At 42.4% G+C, this 19,439-nt stretch overlaps 1 protein-coding gene across 1 annotated transcript in view; it reads right to left on the reverse strand.

The window, feature by feature from the left end:
- Positions 1-19,439, reverse strand: part of C8A (complement C8 alpha chain) — a 64,255-nt gene that overhangs the window by 24,515 nt on the left and 20,301 nt on the right. The window contains 6 exon segments of the mRNA XM_080803151.1: positions 7,431-7,558; positions 7,560-7,672; positions 9,574-9,774; positions 12,034-12,223; positions 16,454-16,601; positions 17,591-17,735. Coding sequence (XP_080659277.1) covers positions 7,431-7,558; positions 7,560-7,672; positions 9,574-9,774; positions 12,034-12,223; positions 16,454-16,601; positions 17,591-17,735 — 925 coding nt within the window.

The following is a 19,439-nucleotide window of genomic DNA, read 5'->3' on the forward strand; positions in this document are numbered from 1 at the left end:
CAAAACAAATATTTCAGTTAGCTCTAAGTACAATGAAGTTTAAAAATTAACTCATTTTAGGTGGCAACCAATTTGGTTGTATACACAATAAATCATTCCAGACTATAATTAGATGATTATGACAAAGAGAAGCACTGTTACCTTCTATACACCCTCGATGAGAGGAACCATGTGGTATCTAGACAGCGCTTACCATGTTTGTGTGCTTAATAAATGTTTGTTGAATGAAAAACTGAAGGAATGAGTAAGTGAAGGAAGGGAGGAGGCAGGGAGGAGGAGCATATGGAATTATAATTGACATCAACTTCAATGCTCACTTTGGCATCACATGTACTAGAATTGACTTGAACTTTAGTGAGTTTTAATTGTGTTTCTGTGGCTTTTTCTACTCTGTGAGTTAGGTGGTAGACCAGCTGGTCCAGGGTCCCTAGCCGGAAGGGGACGATCAGTGGCAGGCAGAATGTACTGTGCTCTTGCCGGAAGGGTCTTTCCCAGGGTCATTGTTATCTGGCTTCCATCAAAGGGAGGAATGATGGAACACAGGCACTGATTTGGGCCGAGTTGTTAACACTTTGAAAGATAGTGATGAGAATTCAAAGTGACCTTGATGAATGGGAGAAGCAGTCCCTCCAAAACAGGATGAAGTACCAGGGATATAAATGAATGCCCTTGATCAAAAAAATGGGCAGGTGGGGGAGAAGGCATGATTGCTGAGGCTCCAAATCTACAGCAAAAACATTGGCCACTGCAGGCTGGACACAATGATAATGATTTCCTTTCTGTTTGAACAGTGTTTCAGAGCTGACCAATTGCAGGGCCTATGAGACAGGCTATCTTATCCTTACTTTACAGATGACAGGGCAGTTAACATTATAGGGTTAATAACTGAAAAGCTGGGAACAACAAAAAGCATGTGGTAAAAAAACCACCATAGTACAACAACTACAGGTAATGTCTTTTAACTCTTACTATATGCCAAGTGCTGGGCCACATGCTCACATAAATAGTTTCATTTCATGTTCACAAGAATCCTATAAAGTAGGTACTGTCACTGTCTCATCTAAAAGAACAGAAAACTAAGGCACGAGGAGGATAATGAATTTGCCTGAAGGTCACTTGGCTAATAAATGGTGGAGATGAGATTTGAATCCAGGTAAAGTTTCTGAAACAGAAACTCTTCCAACAATTAATATTTATCGGGTGCTTGTTAGAGGCTGAGCACCGTATTAAATATTTTCTGTGCATATGTTCATGCATTCCTTATAACTATTCTGTGAGATAAATGCCATGAATACTTCCAGCTTAACAGGGTAAGAAATTGAGACTTAAAATGACTAGATAACCTGCCCATGATCACATAGCTAGTAAGTAACAGAGCCCATGTGTTCAACCATGGTGCTACGCTACTATTATCCTGCATTTGAGGGGGGATGAATATCTAAATACTTACACGGAAGATGCAGTTAGAATTTCGCTCCAACAAACCTTGATTATCATTTCTACTGAGTCCTGAAAAACTGAGGTTTAGAGAAGTTGTGTATCCTGATCAAGGTCATGTAGCTACTAACTGGTGGAACCAAGATGTACACCCAGATGTGTCTGATTCCCAAGTTTAGGTTCCTTGTTACCATGACACTAGCATGTGTTTTCCTTCTGTAGTCCTTGATCACATGACTTTACGACTTATTGACCCCACCTGGAATCTGTAATAGTAACTACTTGGTCACATAGTAACTCCTTGATCACATGACTTTACGACTTACTGACCTCAACTGGAATCTATAATAGTAACTACTGTTTGGACGGTGTGGACGGTGTTTTACTTATCACAGTGCTTTTAAAAAATACTATCCAGGGTAATTCTTCTAACAGCCTTTAGAGTAGTTTATTGTCCTATATTAGTGATGGGAAAACTGAGACTCTGAGACATAAAGTATTAGCTTTCAGATGACAGTGCCTACATGAAAAGCAAAGTTCTCAGTTGGAAAAAATATTTTTACTTTCACGCTGTCTGCTTTCATAGGTCCAGACAGTGCTGCTAGTTTCCTTCACAGGCAAAACATCAACGAAGTCATTTTCCTTAAGGTCTTTGCAGAGTCTTGCAATATGGCCAAAATCCATATAATCATGAACCTTAGAGTCTTGAGGACCATTCATTTACTTTCTATTGCATGCATGGTTTCCATTACAGCATCCATGATAAAAGTATCCAATCAGATTTACTTAGATTCTTAGATGTTGATAAGACACTCTATTTCCTGTTACATTTTGAGAGACAAAGGGCACAGAAGCTGAAATAGATGTGTTAGGACCTATCTACATTAGCTACAAAACAGGAGTCCAGAGCGGACCACTACCATGTTTGTTCCAAAGGTGTTTATGGAATATCCACTAATCTCTGATACTTTTCTCATTTTACATGTCAACATGGATAGAGAGAACTGACAGAGAAAATATGGCATAACCCAGTGAGCAATGTCATGGGGCTGGCAAGGACGACCCAGAGCGTAGGTACTGAGGAGGTGACTAAGGAGACGTGTGAAGAGAGAGGAAGTCAGAATTATTCCCAGATTGTGAGTCTGGAAAAAGGCAGCTTGGATAAGAGGTGAGAAGCCTGGACTATAACTCAAAATAACTCCTGTATTTTTCACTTACTAATGATAGAACTTTTCAGCCTCATTTCCTTCATCTGTGGAAGTAAGGAAGCCTCTTCTTGCACAGATCTTGGGAAGATTAAGAAGATACACAAACAGCCAAAGACATGAAAAGATGCTCAATATCAGCCATCATCAGGGAAATGCAAATCAAAATCACGGTGAGAAATCACCTCGCACCTGTTAGGACATCTATTATCTAAAAGTTAAGTGATCACAGATGTGGGTGAGGATGTGGAATAAAGGGAAACCTGTGTGCTGTTGGTGGGAACTCGTACAGCCACCATGGAAAACAGAACGGAGGCGCCTCAAGAAATTAAAACAGAACTACCTATACGATCCATCAATTCAACTTTTGCGAACACATGCAAAGGACATGAAATCGTTATCTAGAAAAGATATCTGTACTCTCATGCTCATAGAAGCATTATTCAGATTAGCCAAAATATGGGAACAGTGTAAGTCAACGGATGAATGGATAGAGAAAATGTGGTGCAGATACACAATGGAATATTACCCAGCCTTTAAAAAGGAGATCCTGTTCTTTGTGACAACACAGATGGAAGACATTATAATAAGTGAAATAAGGCAGACATAGACAGACAAATACTGCATGGAGGAGCCAAAAAAAAAAAATCAGCTTCATAGAAACCAAGAGTAAAAAAGTGATTACCGGAGCTGAGGGTGGGAGAAGTAAGAAGACGTTGTTGAAAGGGCACAGACTTTTAATTATAAGGTGACCAAGTTCTGATGTATAACATGGTGACTGTCGTTGATAACACTGTATCATATCGTTGAAATTCGCTAAGAGAATCAGACTTAAAAGTTCTCATCAAAAAAGGGTAAATATGCTATGCAAAAACGATATGGGGTTTCCTCAAAAAATAGAGTTACCACATGATCCAGCAACTCCACAACTCAGTATCTATACAAAGAAAATGGAAATACTAATTGAAAAAGATAGAGGCACCCTTATGTCTTCTTGATAATAGCCATTCTGACAGTTGTAAGGTCATATGTCATTGTGGTTTTGACTTGCATTTCCCTAATAATTAGTGATGGCAAACATCTTTTCATGTGCTTGTTGGTCATCTGTATGTCTTCTCTAGAAAAGCGTTTTCAGGTTTTCTACCCACTTTTTAATTGACTTGTTTATTTCCTTGTTCTTAAGTGGTATCAGTACTTTATCTAGCTTGGATATGAACCCCTTATCAGATATATTCTTTGCAAATATTTTCTCCCATTTAGTAGGTTACCTTTTCATTTTGTCAATGGTTCTTCACCGTGCTGAAGCTTTTTAGTTTGGCCTAGTCCCAATTGTTCATTTTTGCATTTGTTTCCCTTGCCTTTGGAATCAGAGCCCCCCAAAATTGCCAAGACCAATTGCTTCTTGCCTATATTTTCTTCTAAGTGTCTTATGGTTCAGGTCTTACATTCAAATCTTTAAACCGTTTGAGCTGATTTTTGTATATAGTGTAAAACAGTGGTCCAGTTTTTCCAATACTGTTTATTAAAGAGAATTTTCTTTCTCCATTGGGTATTCTTGCTTCCTCTGTCATAAATTAATTGTCCATTTATGTGTGGGTTCATTCTAGGCTCTTTGTTCTGTTCTGTTGATCAGTGAGTCTTTTTTATGTCAATACCATGCTGTTCTGATTACTTTATCTTTGTAGTATAGCTTGAAACTAGGGAGTGCTATGCCCCCAGCTTTGTTCTTCTTTCTCAAGAATGTTTTGACTATTTGAGGTCTTCTGTGGTTCTACACAATTTTTAGAATCATTTGTTCTAGTTCTCTGAAAAAAGATGTCATTGGAATTTTGATAGGGATTGCATTGTACCTGTAGATTGCTTCAGGTAGTATGGACCTTTTAACAATATTCTTTGAAATCCGTGAGCACAGAATATCTTTCCATTTATTTGTATCTTCTTCAATTTCTTTCATCAGTGTCCTGCCATTTCAGAGACTTTTACAAGACCTGTACACTAAAAACTATAAGGCATCCTTTTATTTTTGATGCATGGTTTCATGCTGCCTTTGAGGGAGAAGCATTTTATCTAAAGGATACATTAGAAGGAAACAGCCTTGTAAATCCTCTGGGATGAACCCAGAGAGGATCTGAGGCAAATCCAAGGACAAAAGATTCCTCCAGAGCTAACCAGCCAGTGTGTTCACTTAAATCGCTCCATACCAAGCTCATCTCTTTGAGGACATGCATGTACACCACACGGTGTGTTTCTTAGAAACAAACACTTTAGAGAATATAAATATTATTATTTGATATGGATCAAAGATACACAGAAAAAGACAGTAACAAAGAGGACAGACAGAGAGAGAAATAAAATCACCTGAAGAGAGAGGAGAGATGGAGGATGACAGAGACAAAGAAGAAACTAGACAAATATGAAACATGGAGAGAAGGGTGTTCATGATTCTATTTGTCAAAGGGAAAGAAGGTAGATATTTTTGTTCTTTGTAGGTTAATATGTAAATGGAATTCTGATTTATTAGCGGTCTCCAGCAGATGAGGTGATGATTAGCACATTTCCATATTTATAGAAAAGCAACACTAACTTTCCAGATTTATAGAAAATCAGCTCTTCACAAATAGCAAATTGTGCTATTATCGACATATGGTTTTCTATAAACAGAGCTGAGGTAATTATCCCTGGGACAATTTGTTGGTGGGCTCCTTTTGAATATTAACCACATTGGAAGCCCATCTCTGCCTCACAGATTTTAACGAGGAGGGGCCATGAGACACCCCAGACAATTAATTAGTAATCCAACACCAAAGACAGAGCCCAAATGAAAGGCTCTATCCAGGACCACATGGTGGAAAGACCATAGGTCCAGGGTTCTGACGCCAGCTTCCTGCAACCCTGGGCAAAGTAATTAACCTCCCTGAGGAGCCCCAGCATTTATGGGCTAAAACTGGGATAATACCAACCTCCAAGTGTTGTCAAGGAAACGAAATGAGAATGTACACAACAGCACCGGAATCTAGTAGGTCCTCAACAAATGTTAACTGTGCTTCATTCCTTACATTTTTGGATGATTCTTTAAAAAGTTGATAGAAGTTTTTCAAACTCCTTTTTTATATTGACCTATCATCAATAGTTTTGTGTCATGACTCCATATGGGTATAGCTGGAAAAGATTCCTTGAAGCGATAACTTATATTCACTACCTATAAGTCTTTATGATATTCTCTAGTCTCTTCTTTGTTGTTGTTGGGTAAAATGTTGTTAGTGATCCATACATTGATTTTACGACCTGCTGTTAGGAAGGAGGTACTCTGCTGCCGGAGGGTGGGGACCATGTTTGAATTTGCTCACCATCGTATCTCCAACGCAAATACATAATAGAGACTCGAGAGATACTTGATTTATAAAGAAATGGATACATGGATAGATGGATGAATTAACAAATGACCCAACCAGGAATCTAAATGAATGCCCCCTTTCAAACTCCGTGTCTTGTTTTATACACTCGCTACGCACTTAGTGCTGTGCTGAGAGTTAAAGAGATAAAGAAGTGTCAGACCTAATCCTTGCTTTCAAAGATCTTGCTATCTAGATGAGAAAAATATTATAATTTGGAAAATTTTCTTTTGAAGATTAAAGAGTGTGGAATTTATGAGAATGTGCTAAAGGAAAGAAATGGACAGCCTGGGCTGGTGCAGTCAGGGAACCTTCTTGAAACTGGGAATTTGCTTTGAAATAGGTATCGATTTCTCAGCCTTCGACTCACTCATTGACTAGGTCAGTCATTCTCAAACCGTAGTGAGCACCAAAATCACCGGGAGGGCTTGTTAAAATACAGACCCCTGGGTCCTCCGCCAGTTTCTGATTTAGTAGGTTTGGGATGGGGTCCTGAGAATTTACATTTCTAACAGATTTCCTGATCCTGACACTGCAGTTAAAATCCACACTTTGAGAATCACCTTTCTAGCCATTTGGCATAAGACCATGAAAGCTCCTGATGCCATGGTAGGGAGTTTAACCATTCTGCATTTTAGGCAAAGGAGAGATATCATTGTATCCATAAAGTACAAAGATCATTCTGGGAGCAGTTTTGAGACTGGATTGCAGAGGTGGGCCCTCCCCTAGATCTAAGAGCCAAAGCAGTGGTAAGTGATAGGTGGGAACCCAGCCTAGCCCTGTAAGAGTGAACAAGGAGGAAAGGGGCAGGGTAAGGGCTGCTCTGGAGCCAGAACTGAAGGCTCTTTGAGATCTGCAGGGTAAAGGAAGGGGAGGGATCTGGGATGACTCCAGGTTTCTAGCATCACGGACCGATTATACAGCTTTTCCGTTAACTAAGAATCTATATTTGTAAGTTTTAACATTTTAAATAACAAAACCCCAAATACCATTTGTTATCAAGAAGGTAACAGTAGTGTAGTTGAAAACACGTAGTTTTGGGGAGCCAGACAAGTCTGAGTTCAAATCTTGTTTGTGATACTTCCTAGTTAGTCTCTGCGCCCTTCTGGACCTCAGTTCCCCATAGAGAGTAATACTCTCAACTGGGATGGCTACTACAACATACTTCTTGGTTCTTCTCCCCCTGTTCTGTCCCCAGTCCAATGCCACCTCCACATATCTCCCTTCTGTAATTGCAGCACTGCACTATGCCACCTTCTACACAAGTATTATGCCTGTTACCTTACACTGATGTCCCCCAGGAGATCACGCACAGCTCATACTCAGTGCTTGGAAAACTGCAAACCACATCCTGACGTACACATTGGCCGCTGTTTGCATAAAGCTTCTGTTCTACTTACCAAATGATTCATTTTCTCTCTGTTAATTACCAGGATATATTCATAAATGCCGCCCATCGATCCAGACGTTATGTAATGAGTGCCGTAGTCATTGATGAACTTGGCATACATGCCGTAATTGTACCTCTGGGAGCTCCATTAATGACTGAAGCATGCCTTCATCCAGCATAATATTGTCCCTCCTCATCTTAAATTGAGCAGTCTGCACCTTTGTGGAAATTCTCATGAAGCTATATGTCTGCCAGCAACCACCACCATGGAATAAGGGAAAAGAAGAAAGAGAGGCCACGTTTTACTACATAACATAATGTGAAAGGTAGCATTTAGTAGCTGTGGGAAATATATATATTTACATATAAACCATGAGCATAAATACATTATTAGTAGTCTGTTTTACAAGCATCTGTGAAACACCAGGGTGTGCCTGGCTGCCTTTCCCATGCCTGTGTCTCTGTTCTCACTGCCCCTGTTCAGGTGCCCTTCTCCTCAGCTCTCATCTGGGTTGGTCCCTGCAGTGTGGTTCATGGTGCTGTTCACTCTGTCTGGCCCCAGTCCATTGTCACCTCCACACATCTCCCTGCTCTAATTTACAGGCACTGTATGAAGCACCTCCCACGCAAGTATTCGGTATCCAGTTACAATTATGATTAGAGTATTTGTTAGTGACATGGGCAGGAAGTGCCACTTATCCATTGATGTAACTTACTAAACAAATACGTGTAGTCACTTGCATTGTGCTAGGAGCAGAGAACGTGATCTTGAATGAGAGAGAGGTCCCTACCATGATGGATCTTACGTTCTAGTGGGAGTCTTGTACTGTTAAGGAATAAAGTAAAGCAGGCTTCCGAGATAGTAAAAAAGGGGGCAGGACTTGGGTCATATTGGGTTGATTTAAGAGGAAGGGGATTGGGGCACCTGGGTGGCTCAGTCACTTAAGTGTCTGACTCTTGGTTTTGGCTCAGGTCATGGTCTTAGGGTCGTGAGATTGAAACCCACGTCAGGCTCCACGCTGGAAGTGGAGTCTGCTTAAGATTCTCTCTCTTTTCCTCTGTCCTTTCCCTGCTCAGGCTCTCTTGTGCGTGCATTCTCTCTCTCTCAAAACAAAAACAAAAACAAAAACAAAAATGATTAAAAGGAAGAGGATTGTGTATGGGCATTATTTCCAAGTAAACCTTAATCCCAAGGGATAGTGAAATTTTGAAAAGACCATCTGCCTTGAAAAAAGTCCCCATGACCATGTGATAGCCAGATCTCAGAACAATACTTTCCCTTCAGAGTGACAGTTAACGTGTGGCAAAGCTCCAGAATGTAATTTATATTGTTAAATAAGTTAACTTTGGTAAATCCTTCATTACCATCATCCAGAATAATTTTGGAGCCCCAACTAAATCCACAGTGCTGGTATCAATATTGTTGCGGCTTTTTGGTAAACTCTGAATCAATTCAGTATATGTTACTCTGGCTCCTGGCGATTTCTCCATCCTCATTACTCCCTACGTCTCCTTCCCACACTATGCATCAGCTGGCTGAAGGCCTTGCAGTCCCGTTAGTGTGAGGCAATCTGTCATCTCCAGGCTTTTGCACACTACTGTTTCCCAGGCCCACTGACTCCCACCTCTCTTCATCAGGACAACCTGTACTAGTTTTTAGACCCCAGTTTAGGTGGATGGATGTCCCTTCCTCAAGGAAGCATTGCCTGGTTGCTCAGATTAATAAGGAGTTAGTGGTGAACATTTGATGAATCAATGAATGATGGACGGAGCATACCAGTCTTCCAATCTGTCCCGAAAAGCAAGGCTTGCTTCCGAATTCTTCCCAACCTAGTTTACATGGCCTGGCTGTTTCTCTTTAAGACATTACTATTCTAAGTATTTCCCTGTTTGCTCCAGGTAACCATGAAAAGAATGGGGTGAGGTGATAAGAGTTCTCCTCTTATCATTCAATTTTATTCCCTTTGTGATGATTCTATGTGCAAAAGCATAATAAGAAAAACAAACATGATTACCACTGATCAGACATTTCCAATTACCCAAGCAAATGCAGGTTCAATTACTACTGTACTTTTTAATGCAATTAAGGTAATACATGTTCCGTGTAGATTGTGGAATACTGTTTGACACCGGCATTATGCTGTAATACCTTCTCATTATACTTGTCTAACTGATCCAAGAACGAAGAGTCTCGTGACCCAGATGCACCCACGTCCACGGTCACAGGACTGCCTGCGGGGCCCACACCTACAGTCACTCCGACCGACACTGACATGTCATTTTTTACTTTAGAAAGTAGGTCACGTGCATCATCGTGTATCTCTGAGGAGAGTCTGGTGTCTGCCAGGGCCTGAAAAGGAGCAAACAGATATTAGCTTTGTACACACAGTTATATTCTGATTTGTGCTTAATATTTAAATCTTTGCTCTGTAAAATATCACAAAGCAGATTATCATCGGTAATTACGTTAAAAGGCTACTCCAGGCATCCGACTGGTGCTCACTCACTAAAATGCCAAAAATACGGCAGTTAGTTTAGGTATCGCTTAGTGGCAGTGCTGAAACATTTATTTAAATACGCACACACACACTCATGATTCTGATAAAATGCTGTATTATTCTGGGTAAGGATTTTTTCCAACTGATTCATCCTTCCTGTAGAGAAAGTCGCCCATCTCTGCAATGGAGGCATCCAGAAAGCCATATCTGGGTGCGGATCTGGGAGGAAAGGGGCAAGGAAGCCGAGCCGGTGGGGGGGTGCTCTAGGCAGACTTATGCTCTCATGTTGCCCCATATGTGGGATTCCTTCATTCCAGGCAGGCAGTAGGATTGTATGTCTCTGCCAGCTTGGACTGAGGCATGGTCCTGTGCCTGGCCTGAGCTGAGAAAGCAAGGGTTAAGCACACGAGTGGTTTGCTTGGCCATCACAAGAGCATGTGTCGAGATGGAGCCTAATTAGTTTGGGTCCCAAGTGTCTGTGATGATGAGCTCCCCTTCCACCTTGGGACGGATGCATAGCATAGGACACTGTTGCTTTAAAGCGCTGAGATTTTTGGAATCCTTTGTTGTGCAGCATAGCCTCATCTGTCTTGCTGGACACGTAATCCCCAGACCATCCTCGAGCTTATGGGAATGGCGATGTCTGTGTCTTCCTCCTACGCTTACTATAGACTTGATGATAGTAGTGGAAGCCCAGTGGGTGGTGTGGGGACTCCATAAACCTGGCCTTGGCCTTCTCTTGAGAAAACTGGGGGAGGGGGAGTATGACTAATAATTGCCCAGAATCCTTGAATCCTACCATCTCTCTGTAAAGATAGAATGCATATGACTACATGCGTATAGTGTATATAATCTGTCTTCCCTTCTAAACGACATAGAGCTGGGCTCTGCCGAGCTAGATCTGGGTTTGAATCTTGTCTCTGCCACTTAGTGCAGTCGACCTTTTGGCCTGACACTTTATCCCTCTAATTCTCTGGGTCTTTTTCCTTTCTAAATGGGGAAGTGATAATCTCTACCTCCTTGTATTGTTGTGAGATTAAATGAGAGGATTCGCGTGGAAGTATACGACCTGGGGCATGGTGAGCACCCAGGGATGTCTGTGTGGACATCTCACCCAGAGGGGGAGGGATACGGAAAGGAATGGTTGGGAGCGGGCTCTGGAGCTGGTCATGAGCTATGGGGTGCTCCGAGTGTCCAGGAAACCACAGAATTTTAGAGATGGAGAGGATTTAGGTATCATCGCATCTTGCAAACACTTCTCAACTGCAGAACCCATTCTGTAAACAAAATCCCATATGGAAAACCAAGATAGGAAAGTTATCAGAGAAAGACAAATACCATGTGCAGCATACAGGAAAAAAGAGACAAAACAAGATTCTTAAATATGGAGAACAAACAGGTGGTTACCAGAGGGAAGGTGGGGGAGGATGTGAAGAGAATTACGAGTGCACTTATCATGATGGGCACAAGGTGTTGTATGGAGTGGTTGAATCACTATATTGTACACCTGAAACTAACACTGTATGTTAACTGTACTGGAATTTTTAAAAGAAAGAAAGAAAGAAGGAAGGAAGGAAGGAAAGGAAGGAAGGAAGGAAGGAAGGAAGGAAGGAAGGAAGGAACCAAAAAAAGAAAAGAAAGATGACCAGTGGGCAGCTGCCCTTGATGAGACGGGGACCTTGGGCTCAGAACCCTGCCCAGCTACCTCCTGTCCTGACCCCCAATTTATACAGAGGGAAACTGGGCCCAGGGAGGGACAGGGAGATGCTCAAGGTCTCAAATACTTCTATTCTAACAAAGCACAACTGGAAATAGGTCTTCTGACTAGCAGAGAACTGGACTTCGAATCTGTTTCATTGATTATGGAATGGAGCCAAGATGTGGCAGGTGGGCGGCCACACTTCTGTTCTGCCTCTTGTCAGCCCTGCCCTTGCCTGTCAGTGTCCTTCAGCACGGAGCACGTGTGGGGGCACACGGAAAGGGAGCTTCAGCCACCAGCAAGCTCTGGGGAAGTAGCATCTCCAGAAGCTAGGAGTCCATGTCCAGCAACAGTCCTCTCTCCCTCCCCGCCCCACCTTACAGTGACCTGTGAGCGCCCTGTGCAGACTTACCTCAAAGTGGTACATGAGGATGTTGTAGGGTTTCCGGAAGTACTTCTCATCCTCTCCGTAGTAAAGATGCTCACAAGCGGGGTCATATCGAAGCTCCCTCCATTCCCCATTGTAGACTATCTCACACTGGCCCCCAAAATACCTGGCGTCATACACGCTCTGGGCTTCTTCCTGGATCAGGATATTGTACCTGAATCGAAAAGGCAGGCAGCTTCTGGGAAAGAACACTGGAAAGGCAAAGATGGCATCCTTTGGAAGATGTTACTGCTGGTCTGAGCCGTGGCTTCTCAAGCTGTGTTCTGCAGACCCCTAGGGCTCCTCAAAGTACCTTAAACTCCATTTTGGGTAACACTGGAAACCTGAGTGGGCTCAGCCAGGCCCCCAGCTTCCCTTTGACCAAAGCAGCAGGCAGCTCCATCAGCACCTAGAACAGTGCTCCCATGAGAAGCTACTCTTAAAAGTGTGTTGTGCGAGTTACAGAGGAATGAATATGAATATGCATCATTATCCAAAATCCAAGCACAGAGCCCAACAGCCGGAGCCCATTTCCCAGCTCTGCCACACCTAGCTGTGTGACCTTGGGCAAATCATTTCACCTCTCTGTGCCTCAGTTTAGTCATTTGTAAGAAGCAGTTAATGCTATTGCCTTCAGAGAGTTAAATGCAAGTTCAACATGGAAAGGAACCAGAAAGCTCTTAGTATATATTAAGTACTGAATAAATGTTGCCGTTGCTGTTTTTGTTTGTACTGTTTCAGAAAAAGGCTCCGTGGGTGAAAAAAAAAAAAAAAAAAAAGTTTAACATATCGACTCTCAGCGCTAAGGTGAAAAGCTAATCCACAGAAAGGCCATTGTCTCCAGGACAGCATGGAATGGCAGAGGGTGCAATTTGAAAATCATGGAGACTCCTGTTCAATTTCTAGCTCAGTCACGTACTAGCTGTGTGAGTCTGGGCAGATTCCAGATGCATTCTGAAGCTCGTTTTCTGCATTTGAAGAAGAGAAATAATAAAGCTACTTCTTGTGGGTTTTGTGACATCTAAATGAGAGTATTAAAGTAAAATGGAAGTGAAGATGTAGTACAGATTAGGCACTCCAGAAATGATACTTCCTCTCCCCTAGCCCCGTACTCTTCCAGAAACACTTTCACTTGCTTCCCCCTCTGGGGTATTTCATATCCATCTGCCCAAGAATTGCGTTTTGGGCTATAGATGGTTGAATGGTATTTAGGCACAAACAGTGTCACACAGGTGAAATACAGCTTTAATATTAGAAAAAAAGAGAAGGTTAACTAAACAAAAGCATTTTGATTTGGTTAAGAGATCCAAGGCCTAACAATCAAAGCCTCTTATGGTATCGATAATAAAATGATTGCTTGTCTCTGCCTCTCAAACTCCTATTCAGCCTTTAAAACCCAACTTAAACATTGCCCTCTCTGTCTGACCCTTCTTTGATTATCCTGGACAGACAGTTGTTCCTTCCTCTGTATTTACATGGCATTCAGTGATTACCTTTGGCATAGCATCTGTCATATTTGTTCCTTCCTTCCATGAAAAGGCACAAAGGCAGAAGATGAGCAGGGGGTTAACTATGAATAAAACCTGCCTTTGAAGGAATAAATGGATAATTATAGAGCGCCTGACATATAGTACAAATTCAAGGTATGTTACCTTTCTTCTTCACCTCTTCTCTCCGTCTCTTTCTTCATATTAATGGAAGTGATGTAGTAATAGCTATGGTGAATTGAATACACACTCTACCAGACATTTAGCATACATTAACTTGCAACCTCATGACAATCTTACAAATGCAGAAATTGAAGCTCAGAAAAAATTAGGTAATTTGCCTATAGTCACAGCTAAATTTTCTTTGACACTAAAATCTGGGTTCCTTCCTTTTACTTTGCCCCTTACTTTTCTGTCTTTCTGCCCATTGAACATGTTTCTACCTTTGGGTTATAAATACTGGCTCTCTGGTGGGCGAAACAAAAAGTCAAAGGAATAATTAGTCCTAAGATTACACTCTAACCTCTAAGCATAAAAGGTTATTAAGCCTAGGTACTCTTAGTAAAGCTGATTGCAGAACCCACCAGATTGAAAATGAAAAGATATAGAGAAATTCCACTTTTTGGAAATCTATGCAGAAATACTCGCATGTACAATGATAACATACAAGGATGTTCACTGCAGCATTGTTTATAAGAGGAAAAAATGGGGAAAATCTAATTATCCTTCAATAGGAAGCAGTCAAATAAATTTTCATGTAGTTATACCTTGGGAGAAGAGTCAGCAATTTCTTTTTAAATAAAGGACCAGATATTAAATATGTTAGGCTTTACAGGCCATAGGCCTTTGTTGCAAATACTCAACTCCCATCATTGCAGGGTGAAAGCTGTATCCCAATAAAACTTTAATTACAAAAACAGACAACAGGCTAAATTTGGCCTTGAGGCCATAGTTTACTGACCCCTGTTATAGAACACTGTGTTGCTTAGAAAAAGAATAGAAAATGTAGAAGGAAATCTTCAAAATATATTATTAAGTTGGGGTGCCTGGGTGGCTCAGTGGTTTAAGCCTCTGCCTTCAGCTCGGGTCATGATCTCAGGGTCCTGGGATCGAGCCCCGCATCGAGCTCTCTGCTCAGCAGGACCCTGCTTCCCCCTCTCTCTGTCTGCCTCTCTGCCTAGCTCTGATTTCTCTCTGTCAAATAAATAAAATCTTTAAAAAATATATATATATATTATTAAGTTAAAAAAAAGCAAGTTATGTACCATATGTGTAGTATGATCCCATTTATGTAAAATAGACTTATGCCTATCATGCACAATATCTATGGGCATATCTTCTATACAATATATATTGTCAGTGCATCGTTTACATGATCTGAAAGTCCTATACCAAGCTATTGACAGGGGTCAGTTCCAGGGAGAGAAGTGGGGGGCATGACTGAATGGAGTACAGGTTGGGGATGGCGAAGGAAGACTTTCGTTTTTTCCTCAAACATGTATTCTTTTTTAAAAGAAGAATTTATTCATTTATTTGACAGAGAGTGCACAAGCAAAGGGAGTGGTAGGCAGAGGAAGAGGGAGAAGCAGCTTCCCCACTAACCTGGGAGCCCAATGTGGGACTTGATCCCAGGACCCTGGCATCATGACCTGAGCTGAAGGCAGGAGCTTAACCAACTGAGCCACCCAGATGCCCAACGTGTATTAATTCCATAGCAATAAATAAAAATCTAAAAACTAGAACATGCTTAAATGAAAAAAAAAAAAAAAAAAGACACCAGGAAAGGCTTCTGAGATCGTGAGCAGAATGAAAAACTGCCAAGTGTCAGCTATTGGGAGTGGAGATGGGACCATCCTGCTGGTCAAAGCACACTCAGGAAGTATATTTCAATGCTCCTTTGACTCACGTGAGAGCAAGGTCATGGTCTGCGATCTTTTTGCCCATAAAGAGGGAATTCTTTTTCTCAAGTTAACACCTCACTATTTTATACTTCTATTCTGTTTAGCCCACATTCACTTTAAAAATAAACAAAATCCCCTTTTATTAGTATTAGGGGCTGAATTGTGTCCCCTTAACATTTAGATGTGGAAGTCTGGGACCCCAAAGCTTGAGAATTTGACTGTATTTTGGTGAGATGGTCTCTATGTAGGAATTGAGTTAAAATGGGACCACTACTGGGCCTTAATCTAATATGCTCATGTCCTTATAAGAAAAGATTAGGGAGCACCTGGGGGGCTCAGTCAGTTAAGCAGCTGACTCTGGATTTTGGCTCAGGTCATGATCTCAGAGTCCTGGGATTGAGTCTCCACGCTGGGCTTCACATTCAACGGGGAGTCTGCTTAAGGATTCTCTCTCTTCTTCTGCCCTACCTCTGCTTGCACACACACACTCTCTCTCTCTAAAATAAATAAACCTTTTTTAAAAAAGAAGATGATGATGATGAAGAAGAGGGGTGCTTGGGCGGAGCCCTGCATAGGGCTCTGTGCTCAGAGAGGAATCTGCTTGAGATTCTCTCTCTCCCTCTCCCTCTGCCCCTCCCCCTGCTCTCTCCCTCTTAAATAAATAAAATCCTTAAAAAACAAAGAGAGATTAGGACCCAGACACCCACAGAAGGAAGGATAAGCCAAGGAGAATGGCCTCAGAAGAAGCCAACCTACCACCACCTTGACCTCAGACTTCCAGCCTCGAGAACTACGAGAAATCAATTTCTGTTGCTTGTAAGCCACCCAGTATGTGGTATTTTGTAATAGTCACCCAAGAGATAGTCACCCGAGTGGACCAGTATCCCACCTCAGGGAGACCATGGGAGCTGCCTCACCAGACACATGGCACTAAGATCTTCTTCTGTCCTCAAAATAATACTTGTGATTGAAGGGCAACCATTCCCTGCTCCCAAACAACCTGAGGGCAGGACTCACCCCAAGGCCGCTTTCTCTGATCCTGGAATCAGGTCATACAGGGTGCAGTCAAATTCAGGGACCCTGACATCTTCACAGTCATCCTCGTCAGAGCCGTCAAGGCAGTCATTGTCTCCGTTACACACCAGGTGGCGTTTCAGGCAGCGACCTGAGAGAAGAGAGGCTGTAGATGCTTCCAGAGCCTCCCAGACTCTCGCTCTCCAGGTGACCTGCATCCATAGTCACCAAATCCATCCCACTTCTGAAACAGCCCCTGACCCCTTTCCACAATCATCTCTCCATCCTCGCTGCCTCTTCCTTCCAGCCTGTCTGTCTCCCAGCTGTAGCCCTGCCCCCAGCTCAGGCTCTGCAGCAGGCTCCTCTCGAAAACTCATCCTCCACGTGGCATCTCCTGTGATCTCTCTAAAATGTCAGCATGGCCATGTCATCCCCCTGCCCCATAGCCTTCTGTAGCTCCCATTCCCATTCTTCCAAATGCTGCAGTCTGGTCCCCAGTACCCTACTGGGCCCATCCCCCCCTCTCTTCCCAGAGCCCTGACCTGCAATCATTCTGCATCTATTGCCAGTCCCTAAATCCCTGGGTGTGTTTGCACATTCTTGTTCTTAGCAAATTCATTGCTGCTTTCTAAGTCTCAGTTCAAGTGCTATTTTAAAGCCTGTTCTGACTTCCCCAACAGATCAGGGCATCCCCTGCCAGTGAGGGTCATTGGACCGTGGGCCTGTGCCCATTACACTGCCTATCACCCAGTATTGCCACTGACTTTCTGTAGGTCTCCCTCCCAAAGAGACGAGGAGTACCTCGAGGTCAGGCACATTATCTTTTCATATCTGGGTCACCAGCAGTTAGCACCCTGCCTGGCACATACATGCCCAGTCAATATTTATTCAATGAATGGGTGACTGAGTGAATTGTACCTTTTCTAAACAAGTCAACATATATTCCAACACACTCACATCAAAATTACTTGGGCTACTGGGTTGTCTTAAAATGCAGATCCCTGAACCCCATTCCAAACCTACAGAATGACAACTTCCAGGGAAGGGCTGAGCAGTCAGCCCTTTAACAAGCTCCTGGGTGACTGTTTTTCACATTTGGTCTGGTGGGGCACAGCTGTTATCCCACTGGATGCCACTCACCTGTCTCCTTACACAGGAAATCCTCTCCACACTGTGCTCGACTTACACAAGCTGTGGGACTGTGACAGCTGATTTGATCCCAGATGTCGCCACTGCACATGGTTCCCCCAAACTTGTTGGGCTGCAGGAGGCTCCGGTGTCGGTACTAAATTGGATTTCGAAGCAGACACTTTCATTGTCTATCAATCAAACAAGATTTGTGCTGGCGGATCTCAGCTCAACATAAGGACTAACTGACTAATGATTGAGAGCTGCCTAAAAAGCTGTCTTCTGAGGGGATGAGTGTTCCTAAATGGTGGCGTTCAGTCAGAGGGGGCAGGAATATTGAATAGGGCCTCCAAAGATCAAATGGAAGCCTTGTTAGGAAGGACCTTCTCCCCCCACCTTCAACCAGTTGGTACCTATCCATCTTTCATGACTCAATAGTGCACCCCCTCTACATATTCTAGAGTTCCGTGTGCCTCCTTCTCCTCTCACTTGTCAAATAAGGTTGTTTTTATCCCTGGTCTACTTACTTACTTACCTTTCTCATTAGTTTAAGAAAAGTTTGCATATAAGAGGAGGAGTGGTGAAAGGAGGACCTTGTCTTACTTGGTTTCATACCCTTGACACTTGATCTATGGTCTATGCAGGAGGCACCTTTATAAGCTGTTCATTGATTTCCCTCTGTACCATTTCTTCTGGTCATGGCATCCTCTCTTTCCTTGGGACACATCTCATATGGTTCCGGTGGGGATGATCTCACCCCCCAAGTCATGGGAATGCGTGGGTTTGAACCAGGTCGGGCCAACCAGAGCACCATATCTGCCAAATTGCAATGATTGGTTTAGGGCTTGGTTCATAACTCAACCTTAGAGCAATAATTATTCTCCCTGAAGATTTTCTTTCAGAACTATTGGAAAAGATCATTTCTTTTTGCTGAAGTTGCTGGGAACTGTGGGCATCAAGTGGTCATCTAGCCTACTATGTAGAAAGAGCCCATCCAAGAGATAAAGACAACATCTGAATCCCTGGGTCCAGCTTTGATTGCATACGAACAAATACCTGTTCAAAGAAGAACAGGAAGAATAAAAATGCATACCAATCTTGGAGCTCTCTGGTTTCATGATACTGCTTTCTATATGGTGTACACCTTCGGGCACTAGTTTAGAAGGAGGAAGTTGAACACTAAGATATTTGGAGAAGTATGAGGTTCCATTCCCACCTTCAAGTAGCTTAAAGTCTACTTGAGGAGATAAAATAGATAGTAATAGGAAACATGCTGTGTGGAGAGTTCCATGTCGAGTGTCCTCAAAGGGAATTTGCAGCTCTATATTTTCTGCCGCTTCTTGCCTTGGCTCAGCCCACAAGCTCCTCCTTCAAGACTGTTCATAACTGAGCGGGAAAGTAACAGTTTGAGCAATAAAGAAAGTGGATTCTTAGCCCAATACACCCACCCGCTGTTCCTTCCTCCCTCCCTCCCTTCCTTCCTTCCTTCCTTCCTTCCGTCTTTTCTTCCTTCTTTTCTTTCTTTCTTCCCTTTCTTTCCTTCTCTTCTTTCTTTTTCTTTCTTGTTTTGTATAGTTGGTGCACAATATTAAATTAATTTCAGTTGTACAACAGAGTGATTCAACTTCTCTATGTTTTAATATGTTCATGAGCATAGCTACAATCTGTCACCATACAATGCTATTACAGTACCATTGACTATATTCCCAATATTGTACTTTTCACTCCTATGACCTACTTATTCCATAACTGGAAACCTGTATCTCTCACTCCCCTTACCATTTTGCCCATTTCCTCCACTCCCAACCCTCTGGCAACCATCAATTTTTTCTCTGTACTTATAGGTTTGGCCTGCTTTTTG

The sequence above is a fragment of the Martes martes genome (genome assembly GCF_963455335.1).
Source record: "Martes martes genome assembly, chromosome: 4".
In the NCBI taxonomy this organism is placed as follows: domain Eukaryota; kingdom Metazoa; phylum Chordata; class Mammalia; order Carnivora; family Mustelidae; genus Martes; species Martes martes.